Source organism: Diadema antillarum, unplaced genomic scaffold (assembly GCF_040938485.1).
Source record: "Diadema antillarum isolate AM-2024a unplaced genomic scaffold, OU_Dant_1.0 seq00001085_RagTag, whole genome shotgun sequence".
NCBI classification, from domain to species: Eukaryota; Metazoa; Echinodermata; class Echinoidea; order Diadematoida; family Diadematidae; genus Diadema; species Diadema antillarum.
In genome coordinates this window covers 254252-278625 of record NW_027271905.1, presented here as the reverse complement: position 1 = coordinate 278625, position 24374 = coordinate 254252, and the positions used below count along the sequence as shown (strand labels likewise).

Sequence of the window (24374 nt, the reverse complement as noted above, 5' to 3'; positions counted from 1 at the left end):
CGGTATATAAATTTTGCCAAAGTCTTTGACATCAACATTACAGTAATTATCAAATATATCGCTAATCAAATCATTGCATCCTTTTGACAAAAACATTCACAATTACTGTCGTCACCATCGAGCTGAACAACTCAGCACACAGATCACCAAGTACCGACACTCAAGTGGTTATACGAAACGCATATGTTTTAACCAGGGAGGTTGGACTTTCCACCTGTTTACACCCAACAATTTTAGTGCAAAGCGCCTTAAAATAGCAAAACTAGCTTCCTCTTACATTAGGCATATATTTGTGGTAAAACTGTGGATTGCTGATATGAAAATAGATTCAACTCATCACTTGAAAGAACGACTTTACTTCAAAATGTAAAAGGAGAGGATGAAGTGAGGTCAAAATGAGAGAGATCGTACTCCAAGATGTACGTGTATTGATGGGGTCTTTAGGGGACAATAGTTTGTCTTGGTTGGTCAACACGGCCAGCCTCGAAAAGTCGGGCTGTTCAAAATAATTTCTGAATAATAGTCAAATGTCGCCAGACCATACAGTTTCACGCATAATTCATAAAAGCGAACATCAATATATAGGCCTACATCAAAATAGCTATAGAGAATTTAATTGAGAATATAGTCTTCAGTGCCCAAGAGTCAGAGAAGCACTATTATTTCGAAGGGAGAAAATGCCTGTTTGAAAAAAAAAAAGAAATGTAGCCGGAGCAATATTGTCGAGGAGAGCAAATCAATGTCGGCGGAACATTGTCAGCAGAACATTGTCAGCGGAGCATTGTCAGCGGAGCAAATCAATGTCGACGGGGGAAATGTCGGTAGAAAACTTATCGTCGCGGAGCATTGCAGTTGCTGCAATTTTCGGAGGAATTGTCGGTGGAGCATAATTATGGAACTGCACTGAATGTTGTCTTCCTAAGAAAGTAATAGGCCTACTGTTACGGTACAATGTTTCTGCTGTTGAAGTTGCTTGCGTGTGTTTCAGGAGGATTCTGGAATGAATTTGATATCACATGCATTATGATGCCTTGTTGTTTTGGGGTTTTTTTTTTTGGGGGGGGGGGAGGCACTCGGACTTCTGGTGCCACTTCCGGGTTTCATCAGCTAACAAGAAAAAAAAAAAAAGAAGAAGAAAAAAAAAAGGTCTCCAGCACAACTTCTGTAGTTCTGTAGGGTGCCACTTCCGGGTTTCTTCAGCTGACAAGCAAGCAAGCAAGCAAAAAAAAAAAAAAACACAAAACAACAACAACAACAACAAAAAAAAACCAACAACAACAACAAAAAAAAAAAACCCAACAACAACAAACAAACAAACAAACAAAAAACAAACAAACAAAACAAAACAAAACAAAAAAGTCTTTACAGCTTAAATTATAGCGCAGTGTATAGTTATAGTGGTAACACTGATGTATTCCTTTGTATGGTGCAAAAAAAAAGGGGGGGGGGGTCCGCCGGCCCTTTAGAGAACCTGATGTAGCTGATTAGACACCTAAGTAAATGAATAATAATAAATTAACTAATTAATCATAACAGTAACAGAACATTTGGATCCGTTGAATTGAATTATTCATAAATAGGCCATGCTTTACATGCTTATATATCTTACTTTATTCCTTGTTTTAAACATTGCACAATTTCCCCTCAACTGTAATCAAAACTCAATGGCTCTGAATCACAGACGTGCACACTCGAGTGACGGCTACTAGTATACAGAAAGTATTTCGTATACCGAGTATATGCTCTTTATAGTCTTATGTGAATTCATAGTAACCTGACTGCATTCGTAGATTTTCGCCACTTCCTTCGCGTGCACATCTGCGATACTTCCTCTGCTTCTTTGTATCAAAATAACATGATAGCAAAAGTAAAATAGAGAGATGTAAGGATTCCCATTTTTAATGTTACTCTGTTACCTAAACTTTGTAATGCTTTATTCGCTTCCCCATGGACAAACTCGTTTAACATACGAAGAAATGCATTGAAATCTTCTGTAGATGTTAAACTTTCTCCAGAATGTTCTCAATTTTGGCAGCGAGCCCCAGGTGGTGATGAAAATGGAAACCAAAGTTTAAAGAAAAATATCGGGATTGACATTTTATGTGACATAATCTGAACATTTATGTATCTAGACAATGTCATTGACAAATCAGATGGATTTCAAGTGATGAACGCGCGGGTACAGGGTCGTCTGCAGCAATTTGCGATAAAAGGAGAACGCAAAGAAAGGAGACGGTATCGTCTCAACGAGTGACTTCGGAAACAAGCTTCTTTCAATATCGTTATACGTTTCGAACTGTTTTCTGGGCATCCCCAGCGGCCCTATCTCTGTGTTCTGATTGTGTTGCGCCCATTTCCCGGTTATGAGCTCGACTAAAACCACAAAAGATATAAGTTTGATGGGACGCAGGAGACGCGAAAGGCGTTCAGGAATGAGTGGCAGTTAGAGCAGGAAGTTTTGCGGGTTGAGCGTTTCCCCTCGGGTTACTGAGCCCGCACAGGCAGGCAGTGATAGTTGGTCGGTGGTGGAAGCTCGCACAGAGGATGTGAAGCAGGCTTGTTATCACAGCTGAATTATTATACAGCGAAGCAGACAGTAGCTGTGCTGTTCGTTTACAAAATATAGCATTTTACTGCCAGCGATAGGGAGAGAGTTCGTTCTGGCCGAACAACTATCTTTTAAACTTGGAGACGGCATGACCGCATGTCACTTACTGGTAGTTGGATTCCACAGAGGAGATTTATACCGTGACTGTCATCTGGCGTCGCTGCACCTACTGGGAAAAGATTACGAGTGAAAGTGGTAATGTTTATCAGTTTTCCCCCACTTTAATATGTCTGCGTACACTCCTCTCTCTCTGTCAATCTGTATACTGTGTACGTGACATGTCTCTGTCATAGCCTCATTATTTCTATCTCTCTCATCGTAAAAGCTGCATCGCCAGTTGTATTTCTGTTACTACAGCTCAACACCCTTTTATTGACTGTGTATGCTAATGAATACACATGCATGAATGATTTGTTGTTGGTTTTTAGAAAACATGTGCAATGATGATATTTAATCAAGTTTTAAATTTTCCAATTTCTGTGTCGTTCTTTCACATGAAACTGTGACTCTTTCTAAATGAGACCCACCTTGCCATTTTGTTTGAATCATTCTGGCCCACTTTGATGTTAAAAAACCAGTTACAACTAGAAAAGCACTCTGAGAGCGCAGACCTCCACCAAGCAGCTACTTTCCACCGATGATCTTGCCCTTCCCAAAGACATTTTTCTCCTCTCCACCACTGGGGAAAAGCTCCTTTGGCTCTTCCATAGAGATCAGTGATTTCCACCCATGGCCATAATGCTGAAAAATTGCCCAATTTCCTAATATAGAAGCCTTTGTTATGTCATAAACCCTCAGCTGCAAGGGGCGCCTCACCCTGGCGGAAATTAGAGCATGCACTTTAGTGCGCGTTTGAAAACCTCAAAAATGCGCAGCTTGAACTCCCAAGTTCATTGACCCTACTTGTCAAAATATCAAAAATCCATCCTAAATTCCCCAAAATTCTCGGATCACTACTAAAATTTTATCATTTGTTACTTGTGTCATTCTCAACCTTTTCTGTAAGTTTCATCCAAATCCGTTGACTACTTTTTGAGTTATTTTGCACACGGACAAACTAGAACAAACAAAATAACGGTAATGAAAACATAACCTCTCCCTTGGCAGAGATAATAATAATTCACCAAACAATCAGAGCAAATGTAAAAACAACTCTGAAAGTTGCTTAGTTATTCTGTGGCTATAGTGTCATTGTAAGTTAAACTTCTAAAATTAAGTCTTTATGCAACATGATGGGGAGACATTTTCCACCAAAGACATGCACCTTCTAAAAAGTAAGAATGTTTAATGTTAATCAGGGGCGGATCCAGGAATTCCGTAAAGAGGGGGCGCCTTTACAAAATTAAAGGGGGGGGGGGGATGGCGCATGTACCCCCCCATTTTTTTCTTTTGTTTAAAAAAAGAATAAGGGGGCGCCTGGTGCACTCCCCCTGGATCCGCCACTGTTAATGCTTTTCTAACTCCATTTCATTGCACTGTAGTATGCAGTGCATGCATGCAATTTAAACCAGCGCTTTCATGAGCATCCTAAATGCACTCTTTCAGCACATGAAGCACACTCGCACACATTTTTTTATAGCCTCATGGAATGACAGTTACAACACACATATACTCAGACACTTCCTGCTATAGCAAATTATAGTCAATATAGAATGCAAATGTTACGGTTTTGACGAGTCAAGGTCGAAAACTTGTGCACACACATTCCCGTTTCCTTATCGCATTTGTAACCGGTAGCAAGGCTTGTCAAGTTTATGTACTGCTGCTGAGTGAGTAAGAGGATAATTCCCCAATTGTTATATATGTGACCCTTCATCATAAAACCAACAAAAAGTCGCTAGATATGGATTTTTAGTTAAGAGCAGATTCTTAAAGTGTAGACTTAAAGCTTTAAAATGATGTATAACTCAATTCAAATGGACTCTCCTAACCTTTCCTAATTTTAGACAGAAAGCACACACTCTAGAAAGCGTGAACAGAGAAAAGAGGCTCTTGAATTTAGGGTCTTACTAGGTGTTTAATCTTTACCAAGCTGTGCTAGCTGTGTGATGAATGGAACAAAAAACAGGATGTACTCTCTAAAAAAAAATCGAGTGAAAATTTTCACTCTTAAAGGACTGAATACAAAAAAGAGTGAATTTTGAGTGAAAGTGGAATGAATTTTGAGTGAAAGTGGAATGAATTTCGAGTGAAAATGTTCATTTTCACTCATTTTGGAGTTTTGGAGTGATCCCTGACGTCACTCTAAAACGAGTGAAAACGAACATTTTCACTCGAAATTCACTCCAATTTCACTCTAAATTCACTCTTTTTTGTATTCACTCCTTCAAGAGTGAAAATTTTCACTCGATTTTTTAAGAGAGTAAACCACTGAAGCATCAATAATGAAGGAATCATTGGATTAAGCTGAAGTTGAACATCTTTATCAACACATTCTGTAGATGATTAATGCCAACTTTCAAAGCTGTAGCATCATCCTTTCCAAAGTTTTTAGAGTTAAAAGTGAGGGTATGGACAGGGTTTTTAAGAAATGAAAAGGGAACTCTATAAGACTCACCTAATCACATTTTACCAAAAAAAAAGTATTAGAGAAAAACTGCTTAAACCAGAATTTCCTGTTTGTTATATGATCACAACTTCAGTATGATGTAGAAGAATTAAGACTTGCTCTTTCAGAAAATATTTAATAATCAAGATTGGCTGGGCTGACCCATTTTACCTATTTTCAGTCCTCACACAAAATAAGTGTGTGATTTTTTGTTGGTTTTGTGATGCATGGGCACATTTGTGGAAGATATTCTATATCCTTATCATAAATATATATAGTAATGGTGAAAGATCTTTGCCGTACATGATATACAAATGTACATGTGTATTCAAATTCGTTCAGGATATGCAACAATAGCAAACTGACCCGAGGAGTTAATATGAAAGCTATTTTTTTTTCAATTCAAAATGATTTTATTTCCATACTAGAAAAACACTCTGAGAGCGCAGACCTCCGCCAAGCATGCAGCTCATTTACACCACCGATCTTGTTCTTCCACAGAGATCAGTGATTTCCACCCATACATACTGCATTGTGTGCTGAAAGTCGCCCGATTTCCCAATATAGATGCCTTTGTTACGTCATAAACCCTCAGCTGCACGGCGCGCCTCGCCCTAGCAGAAACTAGAGCACGCACTTTAGTGCGCGCATGCAAACCTCAAATACGCGCAACCTGAACTCCCAAGTTCATTGACCCTACCTGCCAAAATATCAAAAATTCTTCATAAATTCCCCCAAAATTCTCAGATCACTACCAAAAGTTAATCATTTGTTACTTGTGTCATTCTAAACCTTTCCTGCAAGTTTCATCTCAATCTGTTAACTACTTTTTGAGTTATTTTGCATACGGACACACTAACAAACTAACTAACTTACTAACAAACAAACCAATGGTAACGAAAACATAACCTCCTCCCTTGTCGGAGCTAATAAAGTAATACAAAGTAATATACATAATGCTTACATGAATACATAACATCAAAAGGAACTTTCAATCACTTTCAATTTTCAACATTCTGAAAAGGAACTTTCAATTTTCAACATTCTGCTGGCATTAAAGCTAATTAGATGACTCTCAATCTCACATCTTGGTCTAGCATTGTTTTAAGAATACTTACCAATGATGGTTAGATATAAACTGTGACTTCCTTTCAAAACCACATTAATGAAGACAAAGCATTAGGTGCAGGAAGGAATGTAGCGAAACTTTTGCATGATGAAACTTGGTGTAGTCAAAGTCATTATTATAATATTTTGCAGGACTTGTGGAAACTATACTGAGCAAAGTTTGTTTATTGTATATATTTTTTTCGCTCTCTCTGTCTCTTTTTCTGTATATCTTCATTGGTTGGACACATTTTGATGTGATTTATTTCAATTCTACTTGTCAACACATTGTGATGTACAGTATTGGGCAAATTGAATTAAATGAGGAACAAGTTGCAGATTAAGCTGTGTGTGTGTGTGTGTGTGTGTGTGTGTGTGTGTGTGTGTGTGTTTGTGTGTCTCTCCAAGCCCTCCCTCAAAAAACCCCCCAAACAAATAAATGTGTATATACATGTATACATGTTTTTGCAGTGCCAAAACTATATTCAGGCTTTAAATCAATATGAAAACTTTTTTTATTCATATGTCCAACCGTCCACACTTCTCAAACAGCTCTCTGCCCTGTTTGTTTACTATAGTCAGAGCTCAGGGGGACTGAAAGTTTGCCCGGGGAATTCTCGTTGTAAGTTTGAAAGGCCGGAAGGAGGAAGTCCCAGGCAGCCCTCTGGGGTGAGAGATGCCGAATGCCTGGTGGCATCTTAAAGAGACCCAAGCCATAGCATTTTCATTCATTCATTTTTATTTCATTTCAACATGGTAATATTAAAAAGGAACTTGCTCAGACAGTGGCTCTTATTCTGCAAGTCCGTGCATACAATTTAAGAGTAGAAACTCGGCACAATAGATTCAGAGTGCAGAAATAGAAAAGAAATGTTAAGAGAAATCTATACAGAACATTGGGAGAGTACAAACAGAGATCAGAGCCATACTTTTAAACTGCTGAGTAATGAGATAATGAGACACTATACTTGTGAAATGTGGAAGCACATACTGGTACAATTTTAATAGGAATTCAAAGTTTATTTGTTGAAAATTAGTTTTGAAATGGCTGAGATTCAAAACAAAGTAGTCCTAATTAAAAGTGGGACCCACCTTCCATTATGACCACAACCAAAACTACAACATCCATTTCAAGTACAAAAGTAATGAACATATACATATATACTTCATAACCACTTCCGCTCATAAATGATGTAATGGAACTATGCAGGAGTGTTGAGTTTTTTTACAAGAGAAGGACTAAAGATTGGAAGAGAATAGCCTATCATGTGGTTTTCACAGCTCACTTTCAATATCAATCATGTGATTGTGATTAATCCATACTTCCTGTGCAGAATAAGCAATACATCATTATTCTGATTTTTAACACCGAAACGTCAGCATTTCCGATTGAAGCTCGTAAATGAAATCTCTGTGTGCAATTAGTCTTCATAGATGTTTTATTTTCTTTCTTTTCTTTACAGACCATGTAGAATTGACAAACTCAACAGTGAATGTGAACTTCTGTTTCAAGACCAGCACGCAACCGTTTCACCACCATGGCACAGCTACCAATAGCCTTCAACATTCACTGCAGACTTTGGGTTCTTTTGCTGATATGCCAGCTGATTATTAGACATACTGCAGGCCAACTGAGCATTGACAATTTGATGGCCTTTGAACCCGAACTTCCTGTTCAGCACGCCATGATGGACGAAATGACAGGAAACCTGTACCTTGGGGGCACAAACTTTGTCTACCACCTCAACTCAAATCTATCGTTGATTGCTGCACAGAGCTCCATCACAGCTGACATCTCCAACTTCTGTGTGAGAGGAGAAGATGGCTGCGCCCTACCAGATGGGTCCGGAGAGAATGAGAACAGGGTCCTCCTGATCGATCGCGAGAACGACTTCCTGATGGCCTGCGGCACTGCCTTCAATGGAACGTGCGTGCTCCATCACCTGGCGGACATCCAGACCGTGGAAGCCAGGGTGCACGACGTCGACCACTACGAGGAATCCTCCCTCGGGATCGGCAAATCTGTCGTCGCCTTCTTCGGGACCACCACGTCCAACTACCGAGGTAGGACGGACAACGTCCAGGGCATCTACACTGCCATGAGTTTCAACCCGCTCTACAACGGCACCCTGATTCGCCAGCACGCTGTCTCTACAAAGTGTTTGCGGAAGCACAACAACCGCTGGACTCTCGACCTCGCGTATCAAGAGCTTGAATTCGGGCGGTACACCTTTATTGACCTGAGGGAGGAGTATGCACATACTTACCCCATTGAATACGTCAGCGGATTCTCATGGGATGAGTTCAAGTACTTCACTACGGTGCAGAGGGTAGATGTTGATCAAGAGGCCTATGAAAGTAGACTGGTGCGCATTTGTTCACATGACATAGGTGGGTGATGACAGACACTTGATTACAATGAAAAAAGATAAACAAATTTGGTAAAAATAGGGAATTGAGGAAGGTTTATTGCCATCTTATGCATATTTTAGGTTTGTTGAGAATGTAAGCGTAAGATATAAATGAGAGAGAAAGAGACAGAATTTCATTGCAAAAAAACATTGTTTCAATCGTAAATCAAGTCACAGGGTGATGGTACAGTACATGTAAAAACTCAACAAGATTCCCTTTTGAGTTCATCTGAAGTTAGATAGTCCCATCAAATTTGGTATGATATGCAAAAGCAACAGATCTTGTGGACAGAGCCTTGGAGTACATGAGTCATCACAAGTGTCAAATGCAATTGAACAACAAAACCAATTGCAGCTGGTGTAGAAAATGGGAGTGTGATCACAAGATATTGAAAGCTTTTTTTTTGGGGGGGGGGGGGCTGATAGCCAGTGGGGAAGGGTGCTTTTTTTTTTTTTTTACTCACATCAAGTTTAATAATTACTCTCATACATGTGGGAAATGATATTGGGATAGTTCTGCTATGGTTGTGATGTAGTAAGAGAAGTAGCCTGAGCCTTGGAGCTTCTCTTTGATCAGTGCTTTGTGTGGAGATGAATGCAACTGACAAAGTTATCTTCACATCTTTTCATAAACCACATTAAATTGTGCTTTGTGACCTTGTGTGTTTGTGGGAGTGTTTTATGCCAGAAAGTTATGCAGACCTCAACCAAAACTTCATTCCAGCAGGTTTCAAAGGAGACTACCAAGAAATTGCATGTTTATCAAAAATGACAACTCATATGAGATATTGTACGTTCAGCATAGCTTCATTATAATGAGAAACCTTGTGGCAATAAATGTTTAAAAAAAAATCATCAAGAACAAGAACAACAACAACAACAACAACAACAACAACAACAACAACAACAACAACAACAACAACAACACAGACTTTAGCTGTAGTAGTGTATCTACCAGCAACAACAAAGGCACAAATATAACTAATCTCAGCCAGCTCAACAGAAGAACCGTGGCATTAAATTTTACCCCAAATCAAATTTTTGTTCATGACATGATTTGACCAGAGTTTTGAAAGCTCTTTGATATGTTCTTTCATCAGTTTATGTGAGTTTTTGTAAGCCCGCACACCTTAGGGCCCTCTACCAGAAAACAACACAATGTCAAGTTTTTTTTTTTTTTTTCATTGTAAAATACAAAATCATCAATCAAACATTTGGGCATTCCAAAATGTTTTTCCTATCATATGAGCCAAAGCCAACATCATATCTTGATTAATCAGGTACCTTTTGCATCTGTTAACTGAACTTCTGTGTGCTAACTATTAAAAATTTGGTCGTTCTACAGGTTACTACTCTTACACTGAAATCCCACTGCAGTGCATCAGTCGTGATCGCACACGTACTTACAACTTGCTCCAGGCTGCACATTTCGGGCCCGTAGGATCTGACATGGCAAAGAGACTAAGAACTGCTCCCGATGAGTACGCCCTCTACGGCATCTTTGCCGAGAGCTCAGAGAGTTCTCCCAACAAGCCAACGGGACACTCGGCTCTTTGCATTTTCACCATGAAGAAAGTGTCTAGGAAAATTCGCGAGGGACTCCAAGGATGTTTCAACGGTTATGGATACCAAGGCCTGAGACACTTCTCTCCAAATAAACCCTGTGCATATGCCACAGTGAGTAGCATTCTGTGCCTTGCCATCATGATTTATACACCTCCATACTACCAGGTCTAGGTCAAAGAAGATAATGGTTAAAGTTAAAAACAAGTACAGAAATGACAGACTTAATGAATGAAAGAAATGATAAATGAATAAATAAAGAGATATGATAACTGACTGAATATATGAACAGAGCAGTGTCAATATTAAACAGATAAAGACCACAATGAATACAGAGTTGAATAATATGAATCTTCTATGTACAATGCAAAAGGTAGTAACCTGAACAGTGAGTTTTGAAAAAGATATAAGTAATTGCTAATGTAGGCACACTTATTTTCACACACTCTCAACAGTACAGGTTGGTTGATGAAAGCTTTTGTGGGACAGGAGACCTGCATCCTATCGAAGCGGATGCTAGCCTCCGCTCCTATGACTACCTGAGGGGTGGCGGCCACGGTCACCACTACACCTCCATCACTGTCATGCCCATGGGTAGGGATACCATCACGGTCTTGGGAACAAGGTCTGGCATGATACACAAGGTCAGTGCATATCTTAAAGGCATAATTTACCATTTGCAGATGACACAAAAACCCAGCATTAATGCTGTAAAATAGATCTTAAATGTGAGTTAGGGATAGAAAGAACCACTGTAAAATTTGAGTCGGTAAAATCGATGTAAAGTATTGTTAAGTATACAAAATAAGAACAATAGTTATGATACAAATGTTTCCAGAGTAAACCGTCTACAGTTACGGTTTATTGAGAAAAATACAGATATCTCCTTATATTTTAGGCTTTATTGCGAAAATTTTATATGATAGGATGTTTTGTGGTACAACAGACCGAAACATATGCATTAAATGTCATATCTTGAAATTTTTTTAAATCACTGTTCCCAAAGGTAAACTGTACCTTTAATAGGTTTCATTTTACTTTGCTACAGTGACTTGCTGAACAAAGCTTGAGAACAGTGAAGAGCACTCAACTCTGCCCAAGAATACTTAGCATGAACTTTTTTTTTTTGGGGGGGGGGGGGTAGATAGGATTGGGGTAGCTTAGGGGACAGTCTTCTAAAAATGGGGAGGGGGAAACAAGATATATTGTATTATTAATATCATAAATGAGAATATATATTCATATAGTGTCTATGGTTTTTGTATAACTATTTGATGATGAATGGTGTGGCTTGTTTGTATCTTTCCATGATAATTTCATCAGAAATTTTCATATCGGGTGTCATGGGATTGTTGGTATTGGTTTTGTGTGTAACGCAATGCCATAACTCCAGTGAATGAAATTTTGCATTGATATACAAAATAGATGAAGTCATTTCTTTGAACAATGGATGTGTTAATTGAATATCACCTTTCAGCAACTGTCAGTTGTTTGTTTGTTTTCATAGCAAAGGTATGTTTGGGAAAATGTATAGTGTTTATTGTAGCAAAGTGCTTATTTGGACAGACAGTTCTAGTGGCAGCATACATATATTGTAGAGATACATACCAAAAGCGGAATTATCTGTTCAGTGATAATCTGATCTATGCATTAACCCCGTTAACTAGTTGAGGACGAGTCCCGAGTATATTCAGGCAGGCATCTATTGGAAATTTGTGCTGTAGCAAAATCAAACTGTCCTCAATGGGTTAAAAGAAAGTATTCAGTAAATGCACAGCTGAAATGAGACCAGAATTTGTTGTACTATTATTTTCTGATAATCTAACACAATAAAAACAAAACAAAAAAAAATTAGAAAATAAGGGTAAAGGAAACAAAAAAAAAAATCAGATTAGCAATACACAGTGAATAGTCAGTTTTTCATGAACAGAAATCTTTGTTCACCTTCTGGCCTGGGTACAGTGTAAGTAGAAGACAGGAAGATACAGATAGCTGCAGACAGGTGTTTTTGACACTGGCTAAGAAATTACAAAAACATTTACACAAGTGGTTTGTCAATCTAGTCACCTGTACCACTAGGCTGGTATCCAGTTGGCCGCTGATTTCCACATGGCTGATAAATAGAGAAAAAAGTATTTGGAGGAGTTTGGACATTTTGTATCAAGCCCTTGAGGAACTCACTTGATTCTATCTTATTTTCCCCTATGCTGTGATGAAGTATGTTGGAAACTGATCAAAGGATTGTTGAAGACAGCCCAAAGACTGTTACAATTAGTCTTTTTTCTGCAAAGTACTGCAAAGATATTTGAATACATAGAAGCAAAATCTGATCTGTTTGTACGTACATATGATATAATCATATCATTGTGTTTATATATAAATATATATATATATGTATACATATATACATATATATATATATATATATGTATACATATATAAACAAACACAATGATATGATTATATCATATGTTCAGAAGAGTACAGCATTTCGAAGCATAATGATAATTTGCAATACTTATGTGGCACGTTATCACATTGGATGGCTAAGTGCTAGCAAAAAAAAGGATCACAAGGGAGAAAGAAAAATCACGAAAGTGAAAGAAAAGAAAGGGAAAGAAAGAAAGTAAATGAAAGCAAAATGTTCATATTTTCATTTCTTTTCCTTCTCTTTCTCTCTCCTATATATATATATATATATATATATATATATATATATATATTCATATCTATCAATCTATCAATGTATCTATCTATCCGTCCATATATTGTTTCCATCTCCATCCATAAAATGTATTCACACTTGTGTATAATGAACTCCATGTACGTAAAAGAGGTCAGTAACTTAGAGATCTGAATAAGCCAACCTATACAGTGCTTGTGCCAATCGCTGAAAACTCATCAACATTGTGATGATCACCCACACAGTGATTTGGTCATTGGAAGTGAACCTGCATGGTAAAGCTGTTTGTATACTAGTAGCTCTTCCTAACTTCTCAACGAGATAACCACATTGGTAAATATACTGGCGTACTAATTTTGAACATTTGTTGCAGGACAAAAATATTCTATCACCACTGTTCAGTGGATGGTGAACTTTCTTTGAAACCCGAAGCTGTGCAAGATGAATCTTTAAAACTTTTTGTCAGATACATAGGATTTTGACTGCTTTACTCAAAAAGTACATCGATAGTGCCAAATTTACATCTTTTTACATGATTTTGTCTAATGCGAGTTGTTATCAAGCAAGGCAAATGATGTGATTTTGGAGATTTTGTGGGGATTTTGTCAACATCAGAGCAGTCTTTTTCAATCATTTGAATTCTGCCAATTTGAATTGAAAGTTTTTAATGCGTGATTATACTAATTGTGATTTAATTATAAAGATTATATCAACACAGTATGGAGCAAAAGGAATTAGCTCTCTTTTAGCTCCACTCAGTGTGGTGAATTTCATCTCAAACTGCATTTAGCAGCAAGGAAGAGAAGCATTATATACATTCTGTTTACCGTCTCTAAATGAAAACATCAACAAGGAGGTGTACGTTAGAGGAAAAATCCAGTCCAAATATAAGTTATTCTGATAAGAAAGAGCAAAAATATTACGAGTTCAACGGTAAAATTTTGATCAAAATTGGGTGAAAAATAAGGAAGTTATGATATTTGAAGTTCCAAGAATTTTTAGGAAACTGTTCTTGAACGGTCAATATAAATATGCAAATGACAAAGTGAGCATGTCATCCTCTCACTACTTGCCATATAGTTTGTACATAAAGTTTTGAAATGTCCAGTTTTTCATTCAAACACAATTAAGCGCGAGGTCCAAATCCCAGTATATCTAACTTTTCACTATTCTGAAGTTGAATTTTGAATTTTCATCATCTCTTTGGACACGATCAGTGAAAAAATGTGAGGTTATGACATGGTTAGCTCACTCATCTGCATATTCATCTTCACCGTACAAGAAAAATTTTGCAGAAATAAGCAAAACTTCAAAATGTCACAACTTCCTTACTTTTTCATCCCATGTTAGGGTGCGTTTATAAGATTTTGCGTGCCTAGAATCACTGTTTTGAAACACTGTTTCAAATCACACTTTCGTCAGGAGAGCGTTTATAAGATTTTTTTCTCCGAGCGTGTTTGGGCTCTTGCTCAGACTGTGCCATTGCGCAACTCACTCTGCGTAGTTTTTCCTCGGCAAAAGGTCAAACAGGGTGCGCGCAAGGCATTGTGACGTCACATAAACAGTGTTTGCGATCGCGGTTGCGTTTATAAGATTTTTGAAACACTGATTCTACAGAAACACTGTTTGTAAACGCACTATTTTGTGCGTTTACAAACAGTGTTTCAAAACACTGTTTCAAATCACGGCGAGCGTTTATAAGAATTTTTTTCGAGCTAGAATCACTGTTTGGCCAGAAACAGTGTTTCAAAACACTGTTTCTGGCCAGAAGAGAAATCTTATAAACGCACCCCTAGTCAAAGTTTTACTGTTGAACTCGGAAGATTTCACTCTTTTTTTTTACTGTTGAACTCGGAAGATTTCACTCTTTTATTATCAGACTAACTTATATTTGGACTGGCTTTCCCCTTTAAGGGATGCACATTTCCTGGTGCCTATTTCATTTTGAGTGGTCCCTGAATATTGTGATATCCACTTATCTACATATTTATTTTTATTTTTAGATATATACTTATCATTAATCCACTCTCAATGTTTGTCATTTACAAGGTTAAATGTATCTGTATTGTGTATTTTCATGTAGAATGATGTTTGTTACTACTTCAGAGTGCCTTTGGAAAGCAGTTTTACAAAACTGAACAGGCCAACCCTTCAGTATAAAATACATAAATAAATAAATGATAAAAATAATTACATTCAGTTAAAAAAGTCTTTTTTTCTAATACAATTGATCTTGTAACTTCACTCTAAACCCAAAAGACATTTTGCTTGTGTGTTTGTGTGTGTGTGTGTGTGTGTGTGTGTGGTTGTGTGGTTGTGTCTTTTGTCTACAAAGTTGCAAATAACAGTCCTGTAAAATTTGTTTAGTATTTATAAATTATGTGTTGTGTGTCGATATCATTTATTCATTAATGAAATAGACTTTAGGTACGGTTCAAGTTACCAATATTTGGGGCAAGTTATAGTGGTAATTATGTAAAGTGAGTTTTGCGGTGTGACCTCGTGATATTCCCTAGTACTGCTTGTATTCTTTCTGATAAGAGCGGAGCTATATTCCTGAACTCTTTATTTGCCATGGTGCAAACCCCCTGTGTGCCACATTATTCTGAGACAGCAATGTAAACATGCTTCGGGAAAACATTCTGTTTTTCAAATCTATTTAACTTGTAAAGATTTTTGTTACCCTGGACATTGTAATGTGCAAAGTTGTAGAGAAAATGCCAAGCTTTGCTTTGATATGACTTGTATGACAAATCTATCAAGTCTATGATTGTTTTTCTTTCAAATGGCCTGTAGCTACATTATTGTAGAGACATGACTTTTGCACACAAAACAATGACAGAAACTTAGAATTTACTCGCAAATCCAGTAAGGAACACCGATTGATAGTCAATCACCACATAAAATGCAAGCTACATGCAGCAGGAATGGAATCGCGAGAAAGGCTTTAAATGTACTGTGGCATTTTGTGATTAATCAGTCGGTTTGGGCGGGTTTGTGCGTTTGAGCGGAATATGCAAACTTAATTGGCATGCCATCGGCCGAGTCAGACTTGCGAACGTGGCACATAAAGAGTGAAAGAGTTTCAGATCGAGTGGCAGCTCAATTAAGGAATCTGAGCAGCATCTGGGGAACTTTGGGGAACCGGGACTTTGCAGTCGCTAAAAATCAGCTCTTGCACCAGCTACTCAGATAGAATACAAACAGTATTTCTAAGAACTGTCGCATGGACACCACAAAGCTCACTTTACATAGTCCATGCACTTTACCATGTAAGTGCATATATTCAACAACTCAAGCCAATTCATCCATTATGAGGAATAGTATTACACTCTGAATGAGCTCAGTCCTTTCATTTTGTATTGTGAGCTGCTTTCTCGTCTTACCCAGCACTTGCTGGTATGAAATTAGGTGACAAACAAAATAGTGTCCTCGCAACTCCATCTAGATCTCCTGCCTCAATTAGCCTATTTCCTATTCAGACTGTCATTGAGTCAACCAAATAGGCAATTAACTTTAACTCATAACAAGGGCAGTGGCAATGTGAGGCAAAGGGAACATAATTATCCTTATATGTCCAGGGACCCATCAAATTGCCATTTGGGGATGGCATAACAGAAACAAACTGGTTGTAATGATTCAAATGACCCCCTTGTGAATTGAATTACATGCCCTTTAAATTGCCAAAATAAATTCATTGACATTGGAGTTAATTGAACAAAGTGGCAGAATGACAGCTTTCAACAGCTAGGGTATTTCTTAATCCACATATCGGCCACACTTAGTCAACCAGTGGCATGAAATCTGTATAAACATATATGGGCACAACAGGAAGAAATGAATGAGGGGAGTGATCACAAACCAGAAAGTGACAGGTTGTAAATTTCACAGGTGACTTCCTGTCCATGGGCTTCTGTCCCATTCACTTCCTCATGAGATAGTGTTCGATCATATAACCCAGCAGTCACTCTACAGTCTCATATACAATACCAGCTTGCCAGGAGATCGTTCGACTTGTGGCTTGGAGTAGTCAGAATCTACATAGCAGAATCTTTGTCAAACATTGCTCAGGGGTTGTGTATAAGCCTTGGAGCATTTATATCTCTCTATGATATCATTCTCATCATTGGAGAGAGAGAGAGAAAGATATAGACAGACAGATGACAGACAGAAGAGAGAGAGATAAAGTGAGAAAGAGGGAGAGATGTAGATACGTGAGATATCATTCAATAGATAAATAGACAAATACAAAGATACAAATAGATAAAATACTAGTAGATAAAAGTTAGATAAAATTAAAAAATTGATTACAAACATATTGCAGATGTACATGAAATATATAAATGTATCATAATACACTGTATAATGTAATATATACACTTGCATATTTAGGGTACATTGTATAATTCACAGTTTCTCATTGCTCTATATAAGCATGAATATCCATCTATCAATATATATCTATCTATATATATATACTGAAAGAAATTAGGGTGATTAGACTTATTCTTTCAGCATATGCTACCCACAATGAGGCACTGCGCACGTTTGGGAAGGGAACTATCTCTTGCAATATATATATATATATATATGTATATATATATATATATATATATATATATATATATATATATATATGATATAATATAATGCTAATTTCTTAATCTTAGATAGTAGAAACGTGTAGGTGACAGCAAGAGAGAGGTATGGGAGTAGGCCTGCCGTGCTAGGGCTAGAACTATATAAGGAAATCAAACTGTAGTCTTTCTAATGTGTGCTATTAGCAGTTTGTCAGTGTACCGTATGCAGTGTTTATCATTGTAGATGTACGCTTTTATAACATTGGCTTTTTAATATCATTCTGGCAGTTGTGCAAGATCATTCCAATTGATCAGGTGGTAGGTGTCGTATCTTGCTAAGGTTACCTATCATTGTGATAACTGTAAGATAAAAAGAAGCCTGTCCATCATACTTATGCAAGAGTCAGGTTCAGAAATGGATAAATTCATTATCAAACAACAAAATGAATCATAACTATCAGTATGTAGTACTATTACTGATGGTATTGTGATTATTACAAAAGTTGTTATCATCATGAGTAGTAGTATAAACATCTGTATGGTACCATACTGACATCATTAGTATTGACATTATATTCATTGTTATCACCACTACTGTTATCACTATCACTGCTACTATAATTACCTCTGCCAAGGGAGGAGGTTATGTTTTCGTTACCGTTGGTTTGTTGGTTAGTTCATTAGTTCGTTTGTCCGTGTGCAAAATAACTCAAAAAGTAGTGAACGGATTTGACTGAAACTTGCAGGAAAGGTTGAGAATGACACAAGTAACAAACGATTAACTTTTGGTAGTGATCCGAGAATTTTGGGGGAATTTATGAAGGATTTTTGATATTTTGGCAGGTAGGGTCAATGAACTTGGGGGTTCAGGCTGCGCGTATTTGAGGTTTGCATGCGCGCACTAAAGTGCGTGCTCTAGTTTCTGCTAGGTCGAGGTGCGCCGTGCAGTTGAGGGTTTATGACATAACAAAGACTTCTATATTGGGAAAATCGGGCGACTTTCATCACACAATAAAATGCTATAAGTACGTATGGGTGGAAATCACTGATATCTCTATGGAAGAACAAGATCAGTGGTGGAAATGAGCGGCATGCTTGGCTGAGGTCTGCGCTCTCAGAGTGCTTCTCTAGTTATAGCTGTGATCATTATAGTTGTGATAGTGATGAGAATGATAATAATAATAACTAGAAAAGCACTCTGAGAGCACAGACCTCCACCAAGCAGTTACTTTCGACCTATGATCTTGCTCTTCCATATATATAGAGATCAGTGATTTCCACCCACTGAAAAATCGCCTTTCCCAATATAGGAGCATTTGTTACGTCATAAACCTTTAGATGCGCGGCACCTTGTCCCAGCAGAAACTAGAGCACGCGCTTTAGTGCATGCAAGCTTCAAAAATGCGAAGCTTTAACTCCCAAGTTCATTGACCCTACGCTACTATGAAAATGAGTGAAGTGCCTAACCAAATAAGAAAAAAAAAGGAGGTCATTTGTACCAATGTGCCCATGAGCTAACTGTAAACTGGCTTATTGAAGTTTGTTCCCTTCACAAGCTGCTATATCACAGATTATATATTAAGTAAAAGAGCATCTCAGTGATTAATACAACAATGGATGGAAATCTGCAGATGATATAATGGGGTGCATCAGTATAAGAGTTATGATAATGTCAGTTCCATTTTAACAGACCCTATCGTGACAATGTTGTGACAACGTCAGGCAAGAACAAAGTTCCTCGCCTCATGCAGGCAATAAAACTGCGGGAGAGAGTAAGGGGTACCGTTTTAACACACCAAAATCCTTCTTCCGGTAGGTTTCTATGAAAGGGGTGTGTCCTTTGCACTGATCTGACTACAGACTACCGGACTGGAATATAAAACCTGCAAAATCCTTGAGACATAAAAGGAGGTATAATGTATCACATTAGGGCTGTAGGATTTGATAGCAGAGCAGGATCACACTATACACATAGTACAGTCAACCTCGCATAAGACGACATAATCAAGACTGAGAAAAATATGTCATTTACACAAATGTCGACATAAGCGTAAGTCAAGATGTTTATCCAAATTTCACTCCTCTTGGCATCGAAACATGCCTACTTCATCTTAGCAATGATCCTATTTTAGTTTATGCATAAATTTAGTATGGAAAAGTATAACGACAACGCACAATTGTCAGATCTCTAGAGAGAATTTGAGAGAACAGTACAGGATCGGAAACCTGGAAAGAAGTGCTCTAGTTGAAACGTGTAAATGTTGCGATGTCTTTCCCCTGCTACTAAGTTTGGTCATGGTGAAAGCTCCGTGTGATATTTTGATTTCGTGTACAAAATAAAAATGATGCAAGTCTTATCAACAATAACGTACTTGCATTGATTTTTAGAGATGCATTTAAAGGGGATGGCCGGCTAGTAACTGATCAGTAGGAATCAGTGGGAATGCTGGGGGATGATTGTTCCAATCCTTGTGGGATTCATTTAAAGTGAAAACAAAGTTTTGGTAAGGGTTTGAAAACCCGTCTGTCACCATTTCATATTTGCTTGCAATATATCGAAAGAGTCTACAAAGAAACTTACCTGGCTAACGCGATTTGCCGGGATGATGAATCGTTTTGGAGTATTTTGAGAAAAATAATAAAAGTCGGAAAACCAACTTTTATTCCAGAAGGATCCAGACAAACTCGGTCTCAGGGAAAACTCGACCCTATTTCAGACAATTTACACGCAGTTCGTGATCGCCATATTCTACTGTAGGCCTATAATACCCAATACCAAACGAGGCCTAACTGAACAGACAGGTAAAGTGCGTGCTAATCCTGTACAAAACAAATGGACAGCGCGCGGTCCTCAAGCGTATATGCACATCACCTCAGTTGCTGAGACGCGCTGTCATTGAAGTTTTTGCTGTTGTTTATCAAGCGTCTTTGATTGTTTTTAGAGGTGCTTGATAGGCGCACACTAATTTTGCATGCACGCCAAAGAAGTTTTTTGATGCGCGCGTTGTAACAACTCGGACCATTACTGGCATGCGAGTAGCCAGAACGCGAAGCGCTATACAGGCCACTCCCATAGTACAACACTGTACAATCCAGAGGGACAACCAAGACAACTCAGCCCGCCGTCAAAGCGAGGCCGAGTTATCCCCGAGTCTGAGTTTAGCCTGACCCCGTTCGGGTAAGTTCTGAGACTGAACGTTTTTGGTTAATATTTCGCATTTTCGTCGTTACCCATCGAATATCTTGTTATTACAGCGTTATTCCGCACATTTCCTAGGCATACGTTCACATTTGGGAGCGAAATTTGACAACTTTTGCAGGTGTACTAGAACTTTGTTTGGGCTTTAAGAGTACATTATATATCTATTGTTGTGTGAAAATTATTTGCTTCAGAATGGTCATATTCAAGTAATGTGCAGTTTATAGTGCCCCGTCACTGTACAGGCATGCTAACCTGGAAACATTAAACTTCACATTACTTGAATGTGAGATCGTTCTGAAGCAAATAATTTTCTCACAACAATAGATATATAATGTACTCTTAAATGAATCCCACAAGAATTGGAACAACTATCCCCCAGCATTACCACTGATTCCTGCTGATCAGTTACTAGCGTTCCCCTTTAAGTGCAGTTTCTAGTTTTATACAAAAACCACAAGTCTTTTCTGCAATGCTCTTGCATTTAAGCGTGTGATTTGAAGGACTTGCATTTGATTTTTATATTTGCTTTTTCATGCAATTGAGTTTCAGTTTTGTACAATTTCTAGGTTCATATGATTATCAAATGCAAGTTTTGTCAGCAACACACTTGCGTTTAGTTGCAAAGTTGCGTTTGATTTGATACACCTGCATTTTTAAGTTGCATTTAATGAAACACAAAGTTTCTAGAAACGGGCCCGGGTTTCTAATCCCGCTTCGGAAAAATTAATGTGAGAATATTCGGATTAACGAAAAGGCCTATTTCATGTTCGCATAACGAATATCTACTAGGACCTAGGTGTACAAATGTGTTTGTTCTGAAAAAAATGATCGAACCTCATTGCATTTTCGGATAGACAAAATCACCTGTAACAGACATATTCCTGCAAGCTGCGTGAACAACCATTTCTAATTATGAGCTTGCAGGGAGGTATTATTTAAGTTTATTTGACAAATGGTGTACATTACTATTGTAATCACACAAAATATCTTCTTGAGTGTTTATACATCCCATGGTACATCTGTCCACCTGTCTGTCGCTCTCATTATCTCTCTCTCTCTTTCTCTCTCTCTACTTATCTCTCTCTCTACATATTTGTAGAATTAAGGTCTCTCAGCTGTTCACTATGAAATGTGTCGGCGGACCATGATTAATTTTGTTTTATGAAATATGACATGTTTTTCTCATATATATGGACAAGTCTGTTATCAAAATATTGCTCACATTTCACAGTCTGTCATGCGATGTATTTTGCCTTTTCCCATCCATAAAGGTAGACCGACGTTCTGTCATTCTTTCCTAGTTTAGGTTTCCATGAATCACAATGTGGGTGTAATAAGAGCAACATACATCTGTTATATAGGATTCAAATCAGCTGTAAAATGATGACACACAAAATTGCATTGGTAATAGTAGCTTTGGACAAAAGGAATAGACAGGAAGAGCAAATGTTAGTTGTTTTAAAGAGAGCTTGAGGTTTTATTAAGAGTATTCAATTTATTGAAAACAAATGTAATTTGGCTGAAATACTGTGTGTGTATATGAGTGTGCTTCTTTCTTTTTTTGAAACACCATACAGTTTTAAAATAATGCAATATTGTATCAGACAGATTGTGAAATCATCTTATCATTAGATGCTACATTCTGTTAAATTTGTGAGATAGGTTGATGGAAAAGGCATATATCAAATGTCTTGTCTTCCTTTTATCTCACTTCCTATGAGATCAAATAGGATTGCATAGAATTGCTGCCTTCTAATTATTGCAGTGATACATCTTGAACAGGACTGATGCATATTGCCCTGTTGCTGCAGTCATCCTTAGACTTTATACACCATGTACACTCAGCAAAAATAGAAAGTAAACACTTTTTTGAGTTCATAATTTTCATAGAAGATTTTGATGAAAAATCAATGTATTATATACCATATTAAAGGGTAATTCAATTTGCTATCAACCTGATAGGTAAATATAAAAGGAAACTTTACACATGAATGAACACATTTGTTTTTGTCTTCCAAGGCACAAAAGAAAAATTGCAAAAATTGACATAAATTATTGCATAATATGTCCTTTACGATAACAATGATAACAAAATACCAGTTTAACACAATGAGAGACATGACTGAAATAGCATATATGTAAGTTTTTGTTCTCTTTATCTCTTTACAACCTCAAATGAAATCAAAGTGGGAAACTTAAGGGGGAAAATAAGAGTTTTCTGTCGACTCGAACTTCAAATGACTTAGGGAGGAAGCCCAATGATGATTAAATGAACAATATATCTTTATTTCATTCATTCACTTTAGTACACTGTAATTTAAGAATTCATGGGACAAATTGAAGAACCAAATGTAATTTACAATTTTCCTACATTGAGAAATCAATTCAAAACCCTACCATTTTTGTTAGTATTGCTTCTTCTTTCATTTCATTTGAATTTAGATTTGACAGAAAATTCTTCATTTTCCTCCATTGTTTTTAGCCTTTATTGACATTTTGAGCATCAAAGACATTACAGAGATCATATACAGGTACATTTTTACCAATTCATGTTTTTTATTGTGTTAAATTTATCTTTTGTTCTGATTGTAATATGGAAGAGCATTTACGCATGAATAACAACTTGTTCATTTTTGTAATTTTCACTTTTGCGCCTTGGAAGAGAAAAACAAAAGTGTTCACTCATGTGTAAAGTTTCACTTTTTATTGACTTACCATGTTGATAGCCAATTAAATTACCTTTCATATGGTATATAATACATTAATATTTAGCCGAAAATTCTATGAGGAATATAAACTTGCAAAAGTGTACTTTCTTTTTTTTTTTTTTGCTGAGTGTATTTAGCAAGCCTAGTAATTCTTTGTGAATCGAGACTTCCCACCACTTTTGCAAGTGGTTAAATTTGCGATCGAGTGAAGTACAGTAATGGATGGAGAAAATGTACGCATGTACATGTATGTCACACTCGTATCTTGACCAGAGTTCCTATATTCATGTGTTGTTGTCCCCGCCGAACGAGTTCGAGCAGGGGACTATGAAACGGGCTCCGTACGTGTGTGTGTCTGTGTGTCCGTGTGTCCGTGTGTCCGTGTGTCCGTCTGTCCGTCCGTGCGTCCGTGTGTGATCAAAATGTTCAAAATGCTACTCCTTCACCATTTCTAGCCCGATTTTGATTCTGTTTGCTTTATATGATAGCGCTACATGGGAGCTTTGAAACTTCTATACAGAATTTCAGTTGTGACCTTTGACCTTGACCTTTGACCTATATTGTACATTTTGCTTCAAAATGCTACTCCTTCGCCATTTCTAACCCGATTTTGATTCCGTTTGCTTTATATGATGGCACTAGGTGAGGGCTTCAAAACTTCTACACAGAATTTTGACCTTTGACTTCTTTGACCTTTGACCTTGATTTTTGACCTATATTGTACATTGCCTACAAAATGCTACTCCTTCGCCATTTCTAACCCGATTTTGATTCCGTTTGCTTTATATGATGGCACTAGGTGAGGGCTTCAAAACTTCTACACAGAATTTTGACCTTTGACTTCTTTGACCTTTGACCTTGAACATTGACCTATATTGTACATTTTGCTACAAAATGCTTCTCCTTCGCCATTTGTAACCCGATTTCAATTCTGTTTGCTTTAAGTGATGGCACTAGGTGAGGG

General features: G+C 37.5%; 1 protein-coding gene across 1 annotated transcript in view; it reads left to right on the top strand.

Moving 5' to 3' along the window:
- Positions 1-2556: 2556 nt before the first annotated feature.
- Positions 2557-24374, top strand: part of LOC139743479 (hepatocyte growth factor receptor-like) — a 39541-nt gene continuing 17723 nt past the window's right edge. Inside the window, exons 1-4 of the mRNA XM_071653961.1 lie at positions 2557-2803; positions 7727-8654; positions 10020-10351; positions 10693-10881. Of these exons, the coding sequence (XP_071510062.1) occupies positions 7802-8654; positions 10020-10351; positions 10693-10881 (1374 nt within the window). The 5' untranslated portion in view covers positions 2557-2803; positions 7727-7801. The remainder of the gene's footprint in view (positions 2804-7726; positions 8655-10019; positions 10352-10692; positions 10882-24374) is intronic.